Source organism: Hemitrygon akajei, chromosome 3 (genome assembly GCF_048418815.1).
Source record: "Hemitrygon akajei chromosome 3, sHemAka1.3, whole genome shotgun sequence".
Lineage (NCBI taxonomy): Eukaryota > Metazoa > Chordata > Chondrichthyes > Myliobatiformes > Dasyatidae > Hemitrygon > Hemitrygon akajei.
The window spans coordinates 63,552,626-63,576,481 of NC_133126.1; the positions used below are offsets into that span (position 1 = coordinate 63,552,626).

Consider the following 23,856-nt stretch of genomic DNA (forward strand, 5'->3'; position numbering starts at 1 on the left):
AACCAAACATGATGTCACATTATACTTAATTTATTTTTCTGAAAAACAAGAAATAGTCCAGAAGTTCGCAAGGGACCGAGTAAGATAGCCTTTTGGATGCAAAACTGGCTTAGTAGAAGACATTAGTGGGTGATAATGGAGGTCTATCTTTACACTGGAGTGCTGGATCTTCAGTCATTTGCATGTATGTTAATGATTTACTGGGAATGGTAGTGGCATGATCAGTAAGTTTGCAAGTGACTCTGAAACTGTGTGGTGGACAGTTAAGAAGATTGTCTAGCATTACGAATCAAGATCAACTAGGAAAGTGAGCAGTGGAATTTGAACTCGGATACGTGAGAAGTAATAAATTTTGTCAAACCAAGGCAGGGCAGGCACAGTAAATGACAGGGTCCTGGGGAGTGTTGTTCAACAGACATCTAAAAACACAAATACACAACTCCCCGTAGGTGGCAATGCAGGTAAAAGGGCGGGTGAAGGCAAATGGCATACTTATCTTCATCGGGTGGGACATTCAGTACAAAATTTGGTATATCGGGTTTCTGGTGACGACATCGTCGAGAATGGCAGCTTAAGTCACTAGCTCCTCCGGAAAAACATCTATTAAGCCCCGTTAACCCATCAAATATAGTATTTTTCAAAAAATATTTGAACTGAAAAGAGGGGCAAGAATGGGGAAAAAGAATGGAAATTTTAAAAAGCGACATTGCAGAGCCTGCGGCCGAGAGGAGTGCAGCGAGCGGCTCTCCTACCCGACCGCGTGCTAGCGAGGCAGGCGCTGGGCCTCGTTCAGGCAAAGCAGCAAATATGATCTAAATTCTGAAAGAGATAAGGGAGTTCCAGAAAGATATAAAGCAGCAGCTACATGATATTAAGTCAGAACTCGCCAACGTCAATCAAAAAATAGTGGTGGCAGAGACTCGAATTGAGAAGGTGGAAGATCGCGTTCAAAACGTGGAACGAATACTGAGTAAGATGATAAAAATATTAAATCACCAAGAAGGTAAACTGCTTGACCTGGAGGGAAGATCACGGCAGAAAAATATCAGAATCTACAACGTTCCCCAAGGAGCGGAAGGCTTGTCTATGACTGAGTTTGTTGGGAAGTTGCTGCGGAATGCACTGGATCTTCCCTTGACTATGGAGCTGGAAATCGAGAGAGCGCATTGTGCGCTCGTCCCAAAGCCTACCCGAGATAAGCCACGCTCAATAATAATTAAATTGCTTCGGAACAGTACCAAGGTGGAGATTCTACGAAGGGCCTGGGGTAAGAAGAGGGTGTTTTTAGATGATAAATGAATATATTTTGACCAAGATTACCCCCTTGCGGTCCTGCAGAAACGTAAAGAATACTCTGAAGTAAAGCGAGTACTAAAGCAAGAAAGGATTAGATTTCAAACTCCGTACCCTGCTACACTTCGAATGTTTTATGAAGACGGGACGCGGTTGTACCAGCCAGTGGAAGAGGAGACTACAGACATGAAGGCCAGAGGGTTGCCCGTCACCGTGATCAAACCGAGGGAAAGCCTGGCAAAGGAATTATCCCACTCCGCTTGGGAAATAGTGCGAGAATCGAGAAGGCAGGAGACGGGAGGAGGCAGAAAGAAGTATATCAGGAAGAGACTGGAAGTTATCCAAAGACAGTCCTCATCCCTTCCAGAAGAGCCATAAGGTTTGGCTAATGTAATGGATTTGTTCACTGACTTTTATGAATACTGCAATGGGGGCCCTCAACTCACAAGTAGTAGGGGTTAACCCCCACAACTAGACATTTCCTCTAGCTCAACGCAGTCATCTACTAGAGACCTCAGCCTTGGAATCACACGTTCGTTGCCATTTTTGTTATTATTTGCGTTTCTTGGTTCTTATTTGTTCAGGGAGTAGATCAATTAAGTTTTATTCTGCTAATTTCAATGATACATTGACAGATAAATACAGAAGGCTAAGGACAAAGTAAAATTCATTTCTTTTAATGTCAATGGGCTATTAAATCCAATCAAATGTAATAGAATTTTATCCAAAATGAAAAAAGAACAAGTTCATGTAGTATATTTACAGGAAACTCATTTAAGTGATAATGAGCATAAAAAAACTAAAGAGAATGGGCTTCACTAATTTGTTTTTCTGCTCATATAAATCAGGACATAGGAGAGGAGTTGTTATTCTTATCTCAAGTAAGCTAAGTTTAGAAAAAGTATTTGAAATGGGAGATGAAGAGGGCAGATATATTCTGGTAAGGGGGAATATAGACGGCAATTCAGTTACTCTATTGAATACGCACCCCCAGGAAGTGATACTGGTTCCTTTCAGTAAATTACTGATATTATGGTAGCGGAAACAGAAGGTCTCCTGATATGTGGGGGAGACTTAAATTTACAATTACAACCAAACTTAGACTCTTCCAATAGAAAAACCTATGAAACAAAATCCTTACATAAGGAAGTTAATACACTTTTTGAGGATGTTGGTTTAATTGATATATGGAAGGACCTTTTCCCCAACAGAAGGGATTACACTCATTATTCTACTGCACATTCTGTATATACAAGAATAGACTATTTCATAACATTTGGAAAAGACAAAGACAAAATAAACACCTGTGGAATTGGGACAATAGATGTAAGTGACCATGCACCTATATATTTATCTGTTGATTTTGACCTACAACCAAAGAATACTATTTGGAAACTAAATTCAAGTCTACTCAATGATCCGTACTTTAAGGAACAAATTAAAAAAGAAATTGGACTCTACTTAGAATTTAATGATAATGGAGAGGTTTCACCTCCGATTTTATGGGATACTCTGAAGGCTGTCTTAAGAGGGAAAATTATAGCGATATTATCATATAAGAAAAAAGGAATAAAACATTAGAGGAATTACAAAATAGACTGAAGGAACTAGAGAAAAAACACAAAATGAATTTGGCACAGGATACATTAGGGGAAATTAAAAGAATTAGGAATTAAATTAATAGTTTGGCTATGCAAGAAATCAGGAAAAATTTAATGTTTCTGAAACAGAGACATTATGAAAGTGGATCAAAATCTATGAAAATACTGGTGTGGAAACTGAAAAAAAATAGCAGAAAATACAATTCATAGAATTAGGGACCCAAGAACAAAAATGATAAAAAAATAAGCTAAGTGAAATTCAACACACACAAAATGCTGGTAGAACACAGCAGGCTAGGCAGCATCTATAGGGAGAAGCGCTGTCGACGTTTCGGGCCGAGACCCTTCATCAGGACTAACCGAAAGGAAAGATAGTAAGAGATTTGAAAGTAGTGGGGGGAGGGGGAAATGCGAAATGATAGGAGAAGACCGGAGGGGGTGGGATGAAGCTAAGAGCTGGAAAGGTGATTGGCGAAAGTGATTCAGAGCTGGAGAAGGGAAAGGATCATGGGACGGGAGGCCTCAGGAGAAAGAAAGGGGTGGGGGGAGCACCAGAGGGAGATGGAGAACAGGCAGACAACTAAATATGTCAGGGATGTCCTCTATTGTCAAAATGAATCCAAACTCAGGTTGGAGGAACAACACCTTATATACCGGCTGGGTAACCTCCAACCTGGTGGCATGAACATTGACTTCTCTAACTTCCGTTAATGCCCCTCCTCCCCTTACCCTATCCCTGACATATATAGTTGTCTGCCTGTTCTCCATCTCCCTCTGGTGCTCCCCCCCCTCCTTTCTTTCTCCTGAGGCCTCCCGTCCCATGATCCTTTCCCTTCTCCAGCTCTGTATCACTTTCACCAATCACCTTTCCAGCTCTTAGCTTCATCCCACCCCCTCCGGTCTTCTCCTATCATTTTGCATTTCCCCCTCCCCCCACTACTTTCAAATCTCTTACTATCTTTCCTTTTGGTTAGTCCTGACGAAGGGTCTCGTCCCGAAACGTCGACAGCGCTTCTCCCTATAGATGCTGCCTAGCCTGCTGTGTTCTACCAGCATTTTGTGTGTGTTGTTGTTTGAATTTCCAGCATCTGCAGATTTCCTCGTGTTTGCTAAGTGAAATTCAAGAAGCTTTTGAAGTGTTTCACAAAACTCTATATTCCAAAGTTCCAGGGGGAAGCATAACCCAAACTGACACCTTCTTGAATTCTCTAGAGTTACCCACTTTAAGCGAAGAACAAAATAGAGCGATGACTGCTGACATAACTGAAGTTGAATTAAAAGCTGCAATTAGTAGGCTTAAATTAAGCAAGTCACCAGGATCAGATGGGTATACGGCAGAGTGGTACAAAGAATTTAAAAATGAGTTAATTCCTGTTTTACTCCCCACACTGAACTGGGCTCTAAAGAAGGTACAAATGCCACCCAATTGGAAAGAAACAATAATCTCAGCTATACCGAAAGAAGGCATAGATTATTTACCTCCATCATAGCCAAACGATTAGAGGAGTTTCTACCCATACTGATATGTAACGATCAGACAGGTTTTATACGACAACGCCAAACACAAGACAATGTACGAAGGACATTTCACATTATGGATCATATACAAAAAAATAAAATCGAAGCAATAGTAATAAGCATGGACGCTGAAAAGGCATTTGATTCGGTTAATTGGAATTTTCTTTAGAGTTTTACATAGATTTGGTTTCCAAAACACAATTATTAAAACTATACAGATACTGTATGACAATCCTACTGCTAGGATTAAAATCAATGAATATTTATCAAATTGTCTTACTCTAGAAAGGGGCACGAGACAGGGTTGTGCATGGTCACCACTACTCTTCGCATTGTATCTGGAACCATTAATACATCAGACAAAATGAAGATATCAGGGGAATTACTATTAAAGGGACAGAGCATAAATTGGCTTGTTACGTGGATGACATTTTGATCTATCTGGGGCAACCAACATACTCTTTACCTAAAATGATGCAATCCTTTGAACAATATGGTCAATTATCAGGATACAAGATCAACATAGCTAAAACCCAATTACTTTCATATTACTATAGCCCACCAAGAGAAACTGAAAGTAGATACCCCTGGGCATGGCAAACAGAGTCTTTCAAATATTTGGGCATCATTATGCTAAAAGATTTGGCAAAATTATCAGAATGTAATTATCAGCCTTTATATTAAAAAATTAAGGAAGATATGGCAAGATGGAACCTGATTCCTTTTTTCAGTCTCAGTTCAGGGATTGAGTCTATTAAAATGAATATACTGCCCAGGCTGTTATATCTCTTTCAGACCCTACCAATAGAGATTAATCAAAATCAATTCAATGACTGGAACAAGATGTTATCAAGGTATATTTGGCAGGGTAAAAGGCCTCGAGTTTGTCTCAACACTTTGCAATTAGCAACGGAAAAGGGGGGATGGGGCTTGCCTTCTCTTAGAGAATATTATTTTGCAGCACAGTTGAGAGCTGTGATATGTTGGTGCAACCCATCATATGACGCTCAATGGAAAAACATTGAGGAGCGGGTACTTCCCATCCCCACACAAGCAATTTTGGCTGATAACAACCTGCAAAGGTACATAAATACTATTGATAACCATGGGTGAAATTGACTCTTAAAATATGGAAAACTACTATAAAAGAATATAATCTAGAGGGAGATATTGCAATTCTTAAATGGTGTGCATATTACTCGGATTTTACACCAAATAAATTGGATGCTAGATTTAAGGACTGGACAGCTAAAGGAATAACAGTTCTTTGCAACATAATGAAAGAAGGAACACTGTTCAGTTTTGAAAAGCTTAAAGAGAAACACTTATTAGAAAAAAAGATTTTTATTGGTATTTACAGATGCGACAATATGTTAATAAGACGCTTAAAAATGTAACCAAGGCAAGTACATGCTTGATAGAGCTATTTAGAAAAGCATATAATTCAGATTACGGTAGTAGAATCATCTCAAGCATGTATAAGGATTTGTCAAATCTTAAAACACATTTGACTTCATACATTAAAACAAAATGGGAGAAGGAAGGAGGGATAATTATATCCGAGGAAGAATGGACAATAATATGGAGGTATCAATGGAAGTGTACCAGTTCACAGAAATGGAGGGAGTTTGGATGGAAAGACTTGTTAAGATATTTTATTATACCCTCTCAGAAATCCCATTATGATAGTAACCTCCCTGTTTGCTAGAGAAATTGAGGAAATCAAAATGCAAATCATTATCATATTTTTTGGGACTACCCTGTTATCAAAAACTATTGGAAAGGGATACACAATGCCCTACAAGACATCTTTAAATGTGAAATACCCTTAGAGAGTAAGACCACATATTTTGGATATATACTTCAAGAATGGTTGAAAAGAGATAAATATTTAATGAATATACTGTTGGTGGCTGGTAAAAAGACTCTTTCTAGGAAATGGTTATCACAGGAGGGCCCAACTTTAAATGCATGGATGGAAATTACAATGGACATTTACAAAATGGAGAAGATAACAACATCTGTTAATCATAAGGTGGAACAATTTGATTCATACTGGGGAAAATGGTTTAACTACACAATGCCTCCCTCATAGGCCTGGTTTTATTCTAACAAATCAATGAATATGTTGTAAAAAAAAATCACTCCCTACTTGTACATAGTTTTTTCTTTCCACTCTTTTCTATAAGTGTATACCTCAGATAAATACTTTGTGGAGATTTGTGATATATATGATATATATGTATAATGTCTGAAATACATCTTATGGAAATGTTTGTTTGATGAAGAACTTCAATTAAAAAATAAATTACAGAATTTGGTATATCTCATTATTCTGTGTAAGATATTGGTGAGACAGAGACTGAAATATGGTGTGCAGTTCTGGTCGTCATACTATAGGAGAGATGTGATTAAGCTAGAAAGGATGCAGAAAAGATTCACAAAAATGTTGCCAGAGCTGATGGGCTTAAGTTATGTGGAGAGTCTGGTCAGCTGCAGCCTGCAGTGCAGGAGGGTGAAAGGTGAAAGGTGACCTTACAGGGATTTCTCAAATCATCATGGGTATAGGCAGGGTGGATAGTCAAAGTCGTTTTCCTTTAGTATAGGAATCGAAAACTGGAGGCCATAGGTTTAAAATGAGAAGGGAAAGAGTTTAAGGGAACACCCAAGGGGCAACTTTTCAGACACAGAGTTGGGGGGGGTATATGGAATGAGCTACCAGAGGAATTGAGGTGAGTACAATAATAACATTTAAAATACATTTATTTGAACAGGAAATGCAGTGGAGTACAGTTAATTGGGCCATTCGTTAATCAGGGCAGGTCTTATTTAGGACTACTCTTAAAGAACAAAACTTAATCGCGAAAATAGATGGAATTCCCATTGTTTATTTGGGACACTATGCTGCATTATCAAACAGGAGACTGTCACTTAAGTTTCTAACTAGCATCAGTCATGTGCACTTGTGTAACTACGCCATGCTTAGAGTGAACAGTTTTTAAATAGCATCAGTTGTGTGCTCATGTGTTCAAAAAGCAGTGATTTTTGTTTCTAATAGTTCGTGAGAAAAAGCAGTAAGAAAATTCAGAGTTTTCCTCACAGCAGTTTCAACCATTCAGGCCTGGAGATACCAGAAACGGCCAGGAGTGAAAATAAGATGACTTCACTACTTTAACAAATTAGGAACTATGAAGAATTTGAAGGTATCATCTTGAATGTTACCATGAAAATGAAGATTTCGAGGTTGCAATCATTGAAAACATTGTATTATCTGTATTATTGTATTATAGGCTATTATCTGCACTAGGTGTCTGCACTGATTTTGTTCATTTTATTAATCAAAAGAACATGCAGCATACATTAGATGAATTTCTCTGTCATTAATTATTAGGAATAAATACAGTTTTACTGCAGTAATATTGGTAGTGTTCTAATTTATTTTGTATTTTATTTAAATCATCTTTTTTACTCAGTTAAATGGTAGCTTGTGTTTCTTATACTTTTTTTTAACCATTTCCATGAATTTTCAGCTAATTGGGTCAGCCACTTAATTGATCCAAAGTGTACTGGCCTCGGTTATTTCCAATTAACTAGAATCCACTGTATTTACAGGGATACAGGTAAAACTTCATGACTCATTAGCTTTGCTGTTCGACATGCATGTAACAATATTATGTCATTTGATTTTCTCCAAATGATATTTTCACACCCTCAAAATCAATCATTTTCCCAACCGTTGTTAGATTCAAGACCTTTTCCATTTATTATTCTATATTTTTGGCACGATTACTTGTAGGTTTCTCTATTTATACCTAACCTAGCTGATGTTCTATTTCTAGATTAACTGACAAATCCTCCCTTATATCTTGCATTCTGAGTTAGAAAGGTGTCTTTTGCACAAAATGTTGATCTCCTTTATTTTGCTGGCAAATTAATTTTGAAGTAATCTTCTAATATTATTCCATATCTGTTACTTATTCTCATAATTTGCTTGGATTAGGCATTATTTATAAGGTATTAGGCACTGTTCATAAGCAAAGAAATGAGGAAGGTGTTGGGGTTCATCAGAGCAGTTACTGTGCATTTGGGAAGTTGCATGGCCATAACAAAGTGTAGAAAATTGAAGTTAATCACACATCACTTTGAAGGGATAGTATAAATGTATTACATTAAGACAATGAGCAAGATACTGTATTTTTGAAAGTTTTGAAAGCACATTTAGAACGCCATTGGATTACTTAACAATCTGCTACTTAAAGTATACCTCAATGAGCTTCCCTTGGGACAACTGTACATTTTCACTCCTAACAGGTTACCAATCATAAAACTTGCTAACATGCAAAGCAAGGCACTTAAAGCAAACACCATAAAGCTACAAAACCACAAACCTTTCAGTCCCAAACTATAATTTACTCCAACAATAAAACTAACAAAACAATCTTGAAGGGCCAATTAACCGTAGTTAATTAACCTAGTTTAAAATAATTACTAATTGAATCTACAACGTACAGCAATGATTTACTAGAAGGTATAGTTCCACAACCAGCAATGAAGTAATTAGCCTGATTAATTTCTCTGATGAGGTGAAATGAATGTACAAGTGGGACGGATAAACGTCATCTCGGATAACAAGACCACTTCGTTGTTCAAATGTCTGTAGTGGAACCCTAATCCATGGAGCTGTCACGCGTTCACCTACTCGGATTTCTATACAGGTGGTGTAAGGTTCCGTGTGACCGATCTGAACGCACACGTCTATACTACAAATTGAGTGGCCCTACAATTCTGTACAACCCAGGCTGATGCAGGATTCTCCCACACTCCACGGAACCTCAACTAGGGATTAGTTATCTCGAGCTCCATACAGACTCAGAGCCCGGTTGTTCCAGGCTCTACGCAGCCCTACAGCCGGGTGAGGTGTAGGCTGTCCCGGGCTCTACTCAGCCCCAGAGCCCGGGCTGGGGCTGGGTTATCCAGCATACCACGCAGCCCAAAAACCCTAAGCGGCTGACAGCTCGGCAACTGCGAGTCTGCGGCTCTACCGTTGCCTCCATTCACTGTCCGCATTTAATGTTGCTGTGAATTAATGCAGCGACCTACCTGCGACACTCGCCGACTCGGAGCCCTTTCGGCCGGCGTTACTGCAGTAACCGGCACCGCTGACGCTATCAATATGGCGGAAGGCTGTGCCACGTCGAGACAGAGGGCGGCCGCTCCCGGGCCCCGCCCCAGGAACGCCGCAGTGTTTGCCGCCAACTGCTTGCAGAAGGGGCGGTCTGCTCGCTCCCGAAAAAGCCTAAGTACGAACTTCGCGCACCCTTGAAGTTCAACTGAAGGCTAATGAGGGCACTGCCAGCCTCCCGGCGTTCAGATGAAGACCAACCTCCCGGGAGGTGTTCATTATCTTCAACGTCCTGGCTGAATACTGCGACCCCACACCTTAGGGCTTCCAAGTTGTTCCCTGGATCAAAAGGGGCATTCTCCTCTCCATGACCAAACAGTCAAATTCCCCTCTTTGGGACAGTACTATACAATCTCGTGGCGCATCAAAATAAAAGCTCAACATAAACAACCAGAAGTCCTAATAAAATAAAAACACAAAAAATCTGCAGATGCTGGAAATCGAAAACAACATGCACAAATTGCTGAAGGATCTCAGGAACAAACAGTGGACGTTACGGGCCGAGACACTTCAGGAGCCTATTTCAAGGTAAAGAGAACGTCCCTATCTAAGTCATCGTGTTATCCATGTTGATGCCTAAAGGTCACAGTAGTCTTTAAAAAACACGGAGGTAAATCGCAGTGTCCACGTAATTAAATCACCCTCATTTAGATAATTCAAAGATTAAAGAGTAAGCCGAAACCTTTGCTTTACATTCCAACCTCCCCCACCGTAACTAACAAGGGAAATGTAAAGTTCAGCAATTTATATCAACATGATAATTAAAAACATAACTACATATTTTGGAAATCGAACAATTTACATGGCGGATATCAACAAGTGTGAATATAAAACTATATTTTAAACTGAAAAAAATCCGAGGTAGATTATTCCTCCCAATTAAAAGGTGGTTAAGTAAATAATATACTGGGATTTCTTATTTTTAATGACCAGTTCCATACCCTTCTTATTTTGTCATGTACATTTAATGCTAATACAATATTTGTCACAATTGTTTTTGTGAAAAATGAAGGATACTTAATTTACATCATTATAGAAGTTCAGTTGGATCAGACTTTGAATTACATAGTTGTGTTATACACAAAAAAAAACTTAAGAATTGCTGTTTGGCATTAGTTTATAAATGCCATTGTTATGGATAATTACATAATCTAGAACCCCAACATGTAATTAGAGCTCAACTAGGATAGTAAGGTGGTACCATAAATAACCTCAGTGCCTCAGGGGGTAGGGAAAGGAAATACAGGATGAATAAGCCTCTTTTTGAGAAGTTTATATCTAATACTATACACTAAAGAAATAAATAAAAGCATGACCTACTTGCACTGAAAAACTGATAAAAGATCAAATCTATTTACATAGCTGTTGCTTTCTACCAGAATAACCAATGTGCTTTGAACAAAATTAAGTAATTTATGCAGGCACACAATAGTGCTGATTAACGTAGCGATGCTAGATTTGAAAAAAAGCGACTTTCCATGGTTTTTAAATCCAGGACTCCTTGTGGGCTAAGAGTCAACAAAGAGTTAAAAGAATCCAATAATTACTCATCCCACACTTGAATTCTGATCATATATAGCAATGGAAATCACTACACAGGAACAAGATCAATGAAAAGTTCACCCAACCTGAATTTAATCTAAAATCTTTGCTGTCTATATTGTAACTCAAACCACATTCTTTTCATCCATTATCCCCAACATTGCTGAGCTTCAGTGGGCTCTCTATCACTATCTCAATGTTAAATACTTTTACAGCCTCAGCTCTCTTTCTCTTCAAATTCCATTAAGCCCTATAACTGAACTACAAATCTGTTCCTCCAATTGAGTGTTTTTGGCATTGGTCATGCCTTAAGTAAAGGAAACCACGCCATTTAAGCCCCAAGTCCGGCATTCTTTCTCTAATTCAAAACCTCAGCCTCTCCAATATACTTTTACGACTTTGCCTCAAATCAACAGAATTATGATTTTCTTATGCCTCTCTTTTTTACTTAAAGTTCAAAGTAAATTTATTATCAAACTGCATGCGTATATATCACCATATACAACCCTGAGATTTGTATTCTTGCAGGATGTAGTTTACTTAATGCTGTAGTTTATAACATTTTATGTTAAAAGGTGCTCCAGAAGGAACGTTGTTATTTAGTTAAAAGGGTCACATTTCCCCTTCTGCTATTGATTTTTCTCACTCCATTTATTGCAACTGTTAGCCATATTTTCTTCCTACATAGCAGAACCAATTCTTAATCTATTAGCAGAATTAAATTATTTCACTAACAATGGAATTCCTGCAACTTTGTCCTCCATGAGAATGCCAAACCTCTTTCTTGTCTTTTTTTTACCTCTTCTCTATACCTCCCAGCCTAGCCAGGTATTTGTCAACAGAATTATGGTTTTCAAATCATCAACATTCCATATTAAGCATGTTTAGGCATGAGAATTTCATAATGACACTAAAATAAAGACAACATAATATTTGTAAGAAGCAATTCATTTATGAAAATCTTCATTTCGTTTTGAACAAAGCACTGCATTTACAAATTATACATTGTTTGCTTATCTGTGCAAACAAGTAAATTAATGTAATTCTAATTTTACATGATTGTTTTATTTGTATTTTACAGCATAAAGTGAGAAACATACTTGAAAATATTGGCTAAAGGAATATTTTATTTCACCCAATATTATTTGAGCAGTTACATTAAATGATTTTATTTTTTCCTGTTCAACATACCCAAATAGAATACAATGAAATCATATAACAATATTATTCAATAATTTTAATGTTTAAAAACTCTACCACTTCCTCCCTCCCCCTTCCAAAGGGAAAAAAGGTTTATATTTTTCTTCCAAATTTGCCAATAGTTTATTTATGGCATTTGTTTCAAAGGTTGTTAAATCCCATCATGCCTTTCATATTCCCAGCAGCACCTTGTTGAAACTGTCTCATCATAGTCTGTAGACCAGCCATTCCACCTGAATTGGAAAGAAAAATATAATACAATCAAATATTTCACCAAAGAGGAGGATGCATCGCAACAGACTTGCAAGTGAAGTGTCATCTCACCTAGATGGACTGTTTGGGGCCTTGAATGATGATGAGGGAGGTGCAGGGGCAAGTGTAGCACTTGTCCTGGCACCTATCCCTATAAATATGACAAATGCACTACAGTTTTATCTGATACAAATAGGAAAACCTAAGTGCTGTTGCACAGGAATTTTGTAACCAAAGTTAAAATGCAAAGGCAAGTATGCACGGGTACAAGCCTTGAAAATGCATTATGGAGATACTTGCCCATATGATGAAGCACTCTCGGATCCATCATCTTAGCCATCTGCTGGTTCAGTTTAGCCATCTGAGATGGGTTGACATTTTTGGACATATCCCCTCCTGCACACCAGCCAAAAAATGGGTGTTAATAAAAAAAACTTGAATTTAAATTATACGATAGAATAAAAGAGCAGGTTATATATACTCATATTAAACATAAAGGCTATAATTCCCTTTTTAAAAACTGGCTTTAGTTCACAATGACTCACTCTCTCAATAATTCCTTGTATGCAGTCACCATTCAACTTTTGAGTCTGTGTCAGCTCTCTCAATAATCCTATCAATTCAGCTCATTCATATTGCAACTCTCTAGAGAGACTACAGGAGGCCATGATTAGACCCGAGTCACTGGAGCAATGAAGCATGAGCTGCTGAGCCACTGTGCTGTTCGGATATCGTTTTTGCCTTTTGCAGTTTTCAGCATCATACTGAGAATGCTAATGCATGTTTAACACCTCTTGTTATTTTGCTGTTGTCAGGATACAGGAAATGTGGTTATTCTAGAATTCTACAATACTGCAAAACCTACATACCTTTGAAAAGACCTTTGATTCCTCCCATCTTTTTCACCATTTGAGCAAACTTTGTATACTGTGTCAGAAGCTCCTGTACGTCTCTGGTTGTAACACCAGCTCCTCGTGCCACTCTTTGGATCCTTCCTGGCTGTTTACTGAACAGTTTAGCACCATCTTTATTGTCGAGTTCTAGGAAAAAAAAGTATCAGTGTCATCAATTTTCCCAAAGCTACGCGATTTCAAATTTATACATGTCAATCAAGAAATTTGACATCATTAAAGACAGATGCCTATTTACCATCTTAAACTACATACTCTCTTTAACAGCAGCATACAATAGTTAATCTATACCATCCACAAGCCACTGAAAACACATTTATGTAGAGCCTTGGTCGGATCTGAAATATGACATTGAGCTCTTGGTATCACACAGTCTGATGAGAATGGGACATTAATGAGAGCTTAGTGTGTATTCATCTGCAAAGAAACAATCATCCAGAGGATCACCCAGATGAACTTGATCAGACGTCTTTATAGTTGAAAGTTCCAGCTTTTGCACTGTAGTCTACTCAAAATAAAGAATAACAAGGCCAATTACATTTTATTCCTGGATGCTACATTTTGGGCTTTTGGACCCATTTCCCAAAAATCACTCTCCTCCAGAGTTCCAAATCTGTCAACATTTCAAAAATATTTGCTCTCTTTTTCTTCAGATCATGTGAACCAAAGAATTCGATGGAAGACAGTAGTTAGCAAAGAATATATTAATAAAACATCACAGAGAATCTATAGTAAAGTGTTAGTAAATAAAGAAATAGAATGTAACATAATGTAAGTACTTCACCAATAAATTTAGGGCAATTTCTTCAAGGTAAATGCACTAAGGATAATTACATAATAGAAAGAGAATATTTTCCTAGTAAACAGCTGTGAATAGAAGAATTAATAAGGTGTAAAATCAATCCCCATTTTTATTGCTTTGCATTATGAAAGTCTTATGCCTCTTTCCAACATCCTGTTTCCAACTACACAATTAAATATATTTTTTTGACTTAGTGCCAACAGCAGAATTTCACATACGAACTTTCCCATACATTTTCCTATTTCATCCAACTCATTAATGTACTTGGTGCGAAGCCAAGGCCCAGTACAGATCTAGACACTCCTACAAAATATATTCATTTGTTCCTTGCTTCCATCTGCCTATCATTTATCAGTCTATTGTTACATTATTTCTGGTCTGCTCATTCATGTAGAAACATAGAAAGCCTACAGCACAATACAGGCCCTTTGGCTGACAATGCTGTGCTGAACATGTACTTACTTTAGAAATTACCTTGGGTTACCCATAGCCCTCTTAATTTCCTAAGCCCCATATACCTATATAGGAGTCTCTTAAAAGAACCTATTGTATCGGCCTCCATCACTGTCGCCAGCAACCCATTCCACGCACTCACCACCCTGCATAAAAGCTTACCCCTGACATCTCCTCTGTACCTACTTCCAAGCACCTTAAAACTGTACCCTCTCATGTTAGCCATTTTAGCCCTGGGGAAAAGCCTCTGACTATCCACACGATCAATGCCTCTCATCATCTTATACACCTCTATCAAGTTCACTCAACCTATTCTCATAAGGCTCCCCAATCCAGGCAACATCCTTGTGAATCTCTTCTTTCTATAGTTTCCATATCCATATTGAGGTGACCAGAAACAGAGCACAGTACTCCAAGTGGGGTCTGACCAGGGTCCTATATAGCTGTAACATTACCTCTCCGTTCTTACCTCGATCCCACGGTTGATGAACACTAATGCATCATATACTTTCTTAACCACAGAGTCAACCTGCACAGCAGCTTTCAGTGTCCTATGTACTCGGACCTCAAGATCCCCCTATCCTCCACACTGCCAAGAGTCTTGCCATGAATACTATATTATGCCATCATATTTGATCTACCAAAATGAACCACTTCACACTTATCTGGGCTGAACTCCACCTACCACTTCTCAGCCCAGTTTTGCATCCTATCAATGTCCCGCTGTAACCTCTGACAGCCCTCCACACTATCCACAACACCCCCAAACTTTCTGCCATCAGCAAATTTACTAACCCATCCCTCCACTTCTTCATCCAGGTCATTTATAAAAATCACAAAGAGAAGGGGTCCCAGAACAGATCCAAGGCACACCGCTGGTCACCGACTTCCATGCAGAATATGACCCGTCTACAACCACTCTTTGCCTTCTGTGGGCAAGCCAGTTCTGGATCCACAATGCAAGGTCCCCTTGGATCCCATGCCTCCTTAACTTATATACACTACATCTACTGCTCTACCTTCGTCAATGTGTTTAGTCACATCTCAAAAAACTCAAATCAGGCTCATAAGGCACAACCTGCCTTTGACAAAATCTGCCTTTAATCAGCTGATTATTCCTAATCATATTATGCCTCAACAAATGTTCATAAATTCTGCCTGTCAGGATCTTTTCCATCAACTTACCAACCACTGTCTTTAATTTCCTGGGTTATCTCTACTGTTTTTTCTTCAATCCTCCAGAACCTGTCCCGTCCTCATTGATGATGCAAAGATCATTGCCAGAGGCTCAGCTATCTCCTCCCTCACCTCCCACAGTAGCCTGGGGTATGTCTCGTTCAGTCCCGGAGACTTATCCAACTTGACATTTCCAAAAGCTCCAGCACATCCTCTTTCTTAATGTCTACATGATCTCATGCAGAGTATTATTAACATATTATATAACAAAATATATTTGTATGTTCAGAGGTCAGTAGAAGTCTCAGGAACTTCCTCTTCACTCCCTCCTACAGTATGCAAATACATTTTTCCCTAAATTTGATTAACTCAGTGGAAGTGATGTAAAAGCCCCTTGTACAAGTGTGTGGTAAATACATGGATATCAAAAAGATTTTCTTTATTTTTAAAAATTGTTTATTGGGGTGATGGAGTTAAAGTTGAAACAATTTATACAGTGAACGTTGGAAGCCTTCAGGGTAATTTTTAATGTTAGATAATGGGGCTAAATGGTCAGTCTACTCCTTTATCAGGTATGGAAAATGAATAAATTGCCAGTCCAGTAATTCAGAACTCCAGTTAAAAATTCATTGACATCAATTTAAATCTCACTACAGCTGTGGATTTATATTCAGCTAATTAAATATGCTAAATTTTCTACATCAATCATGAGGGCATGTGGGAGGAAACCAATCACCTGGTGACATCCACCGTGATACAGTTAGGATGTGTAAAAATCCACACAAAACAACCTCAAATGTACCAGGATCGCTGGAGCTGTGGGAGAACAAAGCAATCTACTTAATAAGTTCCTGTCTAACATCCGCTTAATTCACATAAGGATGCAGTATGTACCATTGACAAAATACAGTGACTTGACCAGACTACTCCTACAGTTCATTTCAAAATGGCCAACCCGACCAATAAGAAGGGACTAAGGCGCATGTGTACATTCATCTCCCCTGAGAGAATCTGCAAAAAGAGATTCGCTACCACCTTCACAAGAGCAACTCATGATGTTAGCCTTTGCAACAATGTCTACAACCTGTCAAAGAATGGAGGTGTTGAATAGAAAGAGACAGCAAAATCAAGATGTCAGACAGAAAACTTCAGCAAAGCAAAATAAGGTTAGAGATGTGGAAGTAGCTATGAAACTCAAGGGAGAGAAAAATATACACACTTCCTCACCTCATCTACCACCCTCATAACAGGGATAGAGTTCCCCTTGTCCTTACCTGCTACCTCATGCCCTTCTGCATTCAGCACATTATTCACTGTAACTGCTGCCATCTTCAAAGGGCTTCCAAGGCTAAACACTTCTTCCCCTCCCCGCCCAACTCTGTTTTCACCAGGGACTCACTTGCTATGTGACTCTATTGACCTTCCCCACTGATCTCCCTCCTGGTACTTACCCCTGCAAGCAAGACAAAAGATACACCTACCCCCTCACCACTATTCAGAGCCGCAAATAGTCCTTCCAAGGGAGGAGACATTTCATTAGAGAGTCTGTCAGGGTCATCTACTGTGTCTAAGAACAATAACGTGAGCTGCCTTAATGACCATCGCCCGGTAGCACTCACATCGACAGTGATGAAATGCTTTGAGAGGTTGGTCATGACTAGACTGAACCCCTGCCTCAGCAAGGACCTGGACCTATTGCAATTTGCCTATCGCCGCAGTATGTCAACAGCAGATGCAATCTCAATGGCTCTCCACACGACTTTAAACTACCTGGACAACACAAACACCTACATCAGGATGTTGTTCATCGAATATAACTTAGCATTTAATACCATCATTCCCACAATCCTGAGAAGTTGCAGAACCTGGGCCTCTGTAACTCCCTCTGCAATTGGATCCTTGACTTCCTAACCTGAAGACCACAATCTGTGCAGATTGGTGATAAGATCTCCTCCTTGCTGACAATCAGCACTGGTGCACCTCAGGGGTGTGTGCTTAGCCCATTGCTCTACTCTCTCTATACCCATGACTGTGTGGCTAGGCATAGCTCAAATACCATCTATAAATTTGCTGATGATACAACCATTGATGGTAGAATCTCAGATGGTAACGTGGGGATGTACAGGAGTGAGATATGCCAACTGGTGGAGTGGTGCTGCAACAACTTGGCACTCAACATTAGTAAGACAAAATAGCTTATTGTGGACTTTAGGAAAGGCAAAATAAAGAAACACATACCAATCCTCAGAGGGATCAGAAGTGGAGAGAGTGAGCAGCTTCAAGTTTCTGGGTGTCAAGATCTCTGAGGATCTAACCTGGTCCCAACATATTGATGTGCTTATAAAGAAGGCAAGACAGCGGCTATACTTTATTAGGAGTTTGAAGAGATTTGGCATGTCAACAAATACACTAAAAAAACTTCTGTAGTTGTACCGTGGACAGCATTCTGACGAGCTGCATCACTGTCTGGTATGAAGGGGGTACTGCACAGGACCGAAAGAAGCTGCAGAAGGTTGTAAATTTAGTCAGCTGCATCTTGGGTACTAGCCTACAAAGTACCCAGGACATCTTTAGGTAGTGGCATCTCAGAAAGGTAGCATCCTTTATTAAGGACCTCCAGCACCCAGGGAATGCCCTTTTCTCACTGTTACCATCAGGTAGGAGGTACAGAAGCCTTAAAGCACACACTCAGCAAATCAGGAACAGCTTCTTCCCCTCTGCCATCCGATTCCTAAATGGACATTGAACCCTTGAACACTACCTCACTTTTTTTAAAAAATAGTTTTTCGGTTTTTGCACCTTTTTAAAAAATTGATTCAATATACGTAATTGATTTACTTGTTTATTATTTGTATTTATTATTATCATTATTTCTCTGCTAGATTATGCATTGCATTGAACTGCTGCTACTAAGTTAACAAATTTCACGTCACATGCCGGTGATAATAAACCTGATTCTGGTGCTTCTGCTGCAGCCTTATCTGCATTGGTAAGACCTGACATAGATTGGCAAACCACTTTGTCAAACTCCTTCACTCCATCTGACACAAAAGGCATACTTTTCCTGGTGGCCACCCATTTTAATTCTACTTCCATCCCCATTCTGACATATTGATCCTTTGTTTCCTCTACTGCCACAATGAGGAGACTCTCAGGTTGGAAAAACAACATTTCACATTCCATCTTGGTAGCCTCTAAGCTGACAGCATGAAAATCTATTTCTCTACCTTCTTTTTCCATTTCCTCCTATTTTGGCACCTATTTCTCTCATCATCATCTGCCCATCATCTCCCTCTGTTATGCCTCCTCCAGCCCTTTCCCCCATGATGAATGCTCCTCTCAGATTCCTTTTTCTTCAGCCCTTTACCTCTTCCACCCATCAGCTCCATACTTTATCCTCCTTCACTCACTCACCAACCTTCCCCTTCACCTGGTTTGACCTATCACTTGCCAGCTGTACTCCTTTCCATAACACACACAAAATGCTGGAGGAAGTCAGCAGGCCAGGCAGCATCAATGGAAGAGTAAACAGTTAATGTTTCCATAAGCTAGAGACCATATGACATGGGAGTAGAATTAGGCCATTCGGCTCACCAATCTGCTCCATCACTCCATCATCTCAACCCCATTCTCATGCCTGCTGCTTGTAATTTATGACATTATGAGTTAGTCCTAATTAATAACCTATTAAGCTCTATTTTAAATATACCCAATGACAACCTCCACAGCTGTCTTTGGCAGTGGGTTCACCACCATCTGGCTAAAGAAATTCCTCCTCACCGTTCTAAAGGGATGTCCTTCTCTGGTCCTAGACTCCCCTACTATAGGAAAAATTTCCTCCACGTCCACTGTCTAGGCCTTTCAAAATTTGATAGGTTTCTATATCAACTTGTTCTTCTGAATTCCAGTGAATACAGGCCCAAAGCCATCAAATGCTCCTCATACATTAATCCTTTCATTCCTGGGATCATTGTCATGAATGATCTTCTACCTACTCTGGACCCTCCCCAATGCCAGCACATCCTTTCTGAGATAGGAGACTCAATACAGCTCAAGATACTCCAAGTGCAGTCTGACCAATGCCTTGCAATGCTGTGGCTTTATATCCTTGCTCTTATACAATAAATAGTTCCCTTGAAATGAATGAATGCAAATATTGCATTTGCCTTCCATACCACCAACTTAAACTGCAAATTAATCTTTAGGGAATCCTGCACATGAACTCCCAAGTCCATTTGCACCTCCGATTTCTGAATTTCCTCCCCATTTAGAAAATAGTCTATGCCTTTTTTCCTTCTACCGAAGTGCATAGCCATACACTTCCCTACACTATATTCCATCTGCCACTTCTTTGCCCATTCTTTTAATCCATACTTCTTAAAAATCTTGCTTCCACAACACTACTTGCCACTCCACCCATCTCGTATCATCTGCAAACTTTGTCACAACCTATCAATTCCATCACTCAAATCATTGACGTACAACCTGAAAAGATATGGTTCCAGCAATAACCCTTACAGAACACTACTCGCCACCCAACTAAAAAAAAGGCCCCATTTCCACTCTTTGCCTCCTGCCAGTCAGGAAGTCTTTTATCCATGCTAGTATTTTTTCTGTAATAACATGGGCTCTAATTTTGTTTAGCAGCCTCAGGTGCAGCCCTTTGTCAAAAGCCTTTTGAAAATTCAAGTAAACAACATCCACTGCCTCTCCTTTGTCTAACTTGCCTGTTATTTCATAAGGGATTTGTCAAGCAAAATTTTTCCTCAAGTAAACCATGTTGGCTTCAGTCTATGTTATCATGTGCTTCCAAGTATCCTGAAACCTCAATTCTAATAATGGATTCCAACATCTTCCCTGCCACTGAAACCAGACTAACTGGCCTATAATATCTTTTCTTTTGCCTCCATCCCTTCTTAAAGGGTGGAGTGACATTTGCGATTTTCCCGTCCTCCAGAACCATATTAGGATCTAGTGCTTCTTGAAAGACCATTATCTCCACAATTTCTCAAACTACCTCTTTCAGAACCCTGGGGCATAGTCCTTCAGACTTTCAACTTCCCAAGCACTTTCTCCTTTGTAATAGCAACTACAACTCATTTCTGTCCTAATACTCAGGAATTTCTGGCATACTGGTCTTCCAGAATGAAGACCGATGCAATATTCTTGAAGTCCAACCACCATTTCTTTGTCCTTCCCCCACCTAATATCACCTCTCCAGCATCATTTTTCGGCAGTCTGATATTCAGTCTTGCCTCTCTTTTACTCTTCATATATCCAAAAACAACTTTTGGTATCCTCTTTTATATGATTGACTAGCTTACCTTCATTATTTCATCCTTATTGCCATTTTAGTTTCCTTCTGGTGGTTTCCAAAAGCTTCCCAATCCTCTAAATTCCCACTAACTTTTACTATATTTTATGCCTTTTTTTGCTTTTATGCTGTCTTTGACTTAGCTTGACAGCCATGGTTACCTCATCCTCCCTTTAGAATACTACTTCTTTGGGGTGCATCTAACCTGTGCCTTCCGAATTGGTGCCGGAAACGCCAGCCATTGCGGTTCTGACGCCATCCCTATAGTGTCTTTTTCCAATCAACTTTGGCCAGTACTTCTCTCATGTCTCTGTAGTTGACTTTGCTCCATTATAATACTGATATATCTGATTTTAGCTTTTCCCTCTCAAACTGTAGGGTGAATTCTATCATATTATGATCCTGCCCCACCTCCTTATTTCAGCTTCTTGCCCCCTTTTTGTTTTCCAGTCCTGATGAAGGGTCTCAACCCAGATGTTGCCTAACCCGCTGAGTTCCTCCAGCATTTAGGGTGTGATATTCTACACAAAGCAGCAATTATCTATTTCCTTTTATAAATATTTGCTGCATCTCCCACATGGTCATATTTATATATTTGTTTAATATTAACAGGGCAGGTTTGAATTATAAGTATAAAGCACAGAGTAAATCGAGTATACCTTGGTCATTCATACTATCCATTATGGTCATCAGTTTCTTGAGCCTTGCCATTGATTCTTGTTCATTGCCTTTACTCATGAAATCAGTTCCAAAGCCAGGGATCATACCCTTGAAGAAAAAGACATAATTGATATTAGTCATAGGGAATAAATTAATTATAGAAAAATATTTTTAACCCTCCAAAATAAATACATTTGGGGCAGAGCCATTTACATTTGACCAAAATAATCAATGCACATTACACGTGCAGTTACAAAAGGCAATAAATTCTTGAACACAAGGTTATTATTTCTAGTATGTGATACAAATCATTGAGCCCATGTTAACTTTTTCCCGAGATGAAATGGCTGACATGAGGGGGCATAGTTTTAAGGTGCTTGGAAGTAGGTACACAGTAGGTTGTCAGGAGGAAGTTTTTTTCCAAACAGAGTGTGGTGGGTGTGGTGGAATGCACTGCTAGCGGTGGTGGTGGAGGCAAATACAATAGATGACTCTTAGATAGGCAATGAAGCTTAGAAAAATAGAGGGCTATGCAGTAGGGTATTATAGGCAGTTTCTAGAGTAGGTTACATGGTTGGCACAACATTGTGGGCCAAAAGGCTTGTAATGTGCTGTAGATTTCTATGTTCTATGTTTTCTTTAATTTAATACTTATTGTTACAACATGCACTTTACCTAGTTAAACTGCAGAAAATATTTTAAAACCCACCATTATCTGGCTGAATGGACCCATCTTCATAATGTTTTGAAACTGCTCATACATATCACGCAGGGTAAACTGACCTACAAAGGAGAGAGCAAGCCATTAAGTCATTTTAGTTTCAAATCCTTCTCTTCTCCCTCACAATATTTTAAATTCAAGCTTACCGTGTTTAAGTTTGTCTATTAGTTCTTCATTGTCATCCAATTTCAATTCATTTACCTTGTCTATTAAACCTTCAATATCACCCATACCTAGAATATATAAAAATTAAAGTTTTAGTAAACATATTATTTACAAATGCACTATATACAACAACAAAAATAATAAAGAAACATACCAAGTAATTTGCTAATGAAGGGCTGTGTTTTGAATGGTTCAAAATCATCAATGTGTTCTCCAGTACCAATAAAAATGATTGGACTTTTGGTGGCTGCCACTCTGCAACAAAATACAGAACATGTTGTTATGTGCTCACCCTTTCTCATGTTCACAAAACAGAAAATAATTGGATAACACCAAAATAGTTAGGCTGAGGGGAGATCTGATAGAGATTTATAAGATTATGAGAGGCATAGATAGAGTAGACAGGGAGTATATTTTCCCCAGGGTAAAAATGTCTAATACCAGAGAGCATGCAGTGAGGCGAAGGTGCAAAAGAGATGTGAGGGGTAATTTTTTTTTTTCACTCAGAGTGGTGGATGTCTGGAATGCACTGCCTGGTTTGGTGTTAAAGCCAAATATTCTGCCATCTGAACTCTGCAATTAGATAACGCCAAGATTGCACCATTCAATTGCAGTTGATAACACCGTAGCTTTGGGAAAATCATCAAGCTTGGGACTTGCAGAGATGACTGCATTTACTGAAGGAAATAAAAGATAGAAGGCAAACTATTGATAAAGCTAATATTTGTTGCTGTGAAATGCTTCTTTAAATTTGTGATTTTTGCAAACTTTAATTTTGCACATCAGCTTTCATCTAATGAGAAAATGACATGAAAAATGTAGAACTTCAGTATTTTGTAGGGAAATGCCACCTTGTGGCAAGACTGTGCAGATCTAAAGTGATGTTTAAGATCTGAGCAATCTTTGGTTTTCCTTTAATCGAATATGGAATTCATAAGGCAAGAATGGTGATAGATGATAGTTATAACAAAATGTAAAGAACATAAAACATAGTACAGCAGAGAAAAATAGACCCTTCAGCCCATGACTGCTGTGCTGACCAATTTAAACTTCACAACTGCCTTTC

General features: G+C 39.0%; 2 protein-coding genes across 2 annotated transcripts in view; both read right to left on the minus strand.

Annotated features, from left to right (window-relative positions):
- sec23a (Sec23 homolog A, coat complex II component) overlaps nucleotides 1–9,646 on the minus strand; it is an 83,782-nt gene extending 74,136 nt beyond the window's left edge. Inside the window, exon 1 of the mRNA XM_073040019.1 lies at nucleotides 9,513–9,646. The gene's annotated coding sequence lies outside the window, so the exon portion shown is untranslated. The remainder of the gene's footprint in view (nucleotides 1–9,512) is intronic.
- A 2,422-nt stretch (nucleotides 9,647–12,068) lies between these two features.
- Nucleotides 12,069–23,856, minus strand: part of srp54 (signal recognition particle 54) — a 42,213-nt gene continuing 30,425 nt past the window's right edge. Inside the window, exons 11-17 of the mRNA XM_073040021.1 lie at nucleotides 22,945–23,045; nucleotides 22,772–22,858; nucleotides 22,614–22,687; nucleotides 21,904–22,012; nucleotides 13,458–13,628; nucleotides 12,889–12,984; nucleotides 12,069–12,569 (exon numbers count right to left, since the gene is read on the minus strand). Coding sequence (XP_072896122.1) covers nucleotides 12,478–12,569; nucleotides 12,889–12,984; nucleotides 13,458–13,628; nucleotides 21,904–22,012; nucleotides 22,614–22,687; nucleotides 22,772–22,858; nucleotides 22,945–23,045 — 730 coding nt within the window. The 3' untranslated portion in view covers nucleotides 12,069–12,477. The remainder of the gene's footprint in view (nucleotides 12,570–12,888; nucleotides 12,985–13,457; nucleotides 13,629–21,903; nucleotides 22,013–22,613; nucleotides 22,688–22,771; nucleotides 22,859–22,944; nucleotides 23,046–23,856) is intronic.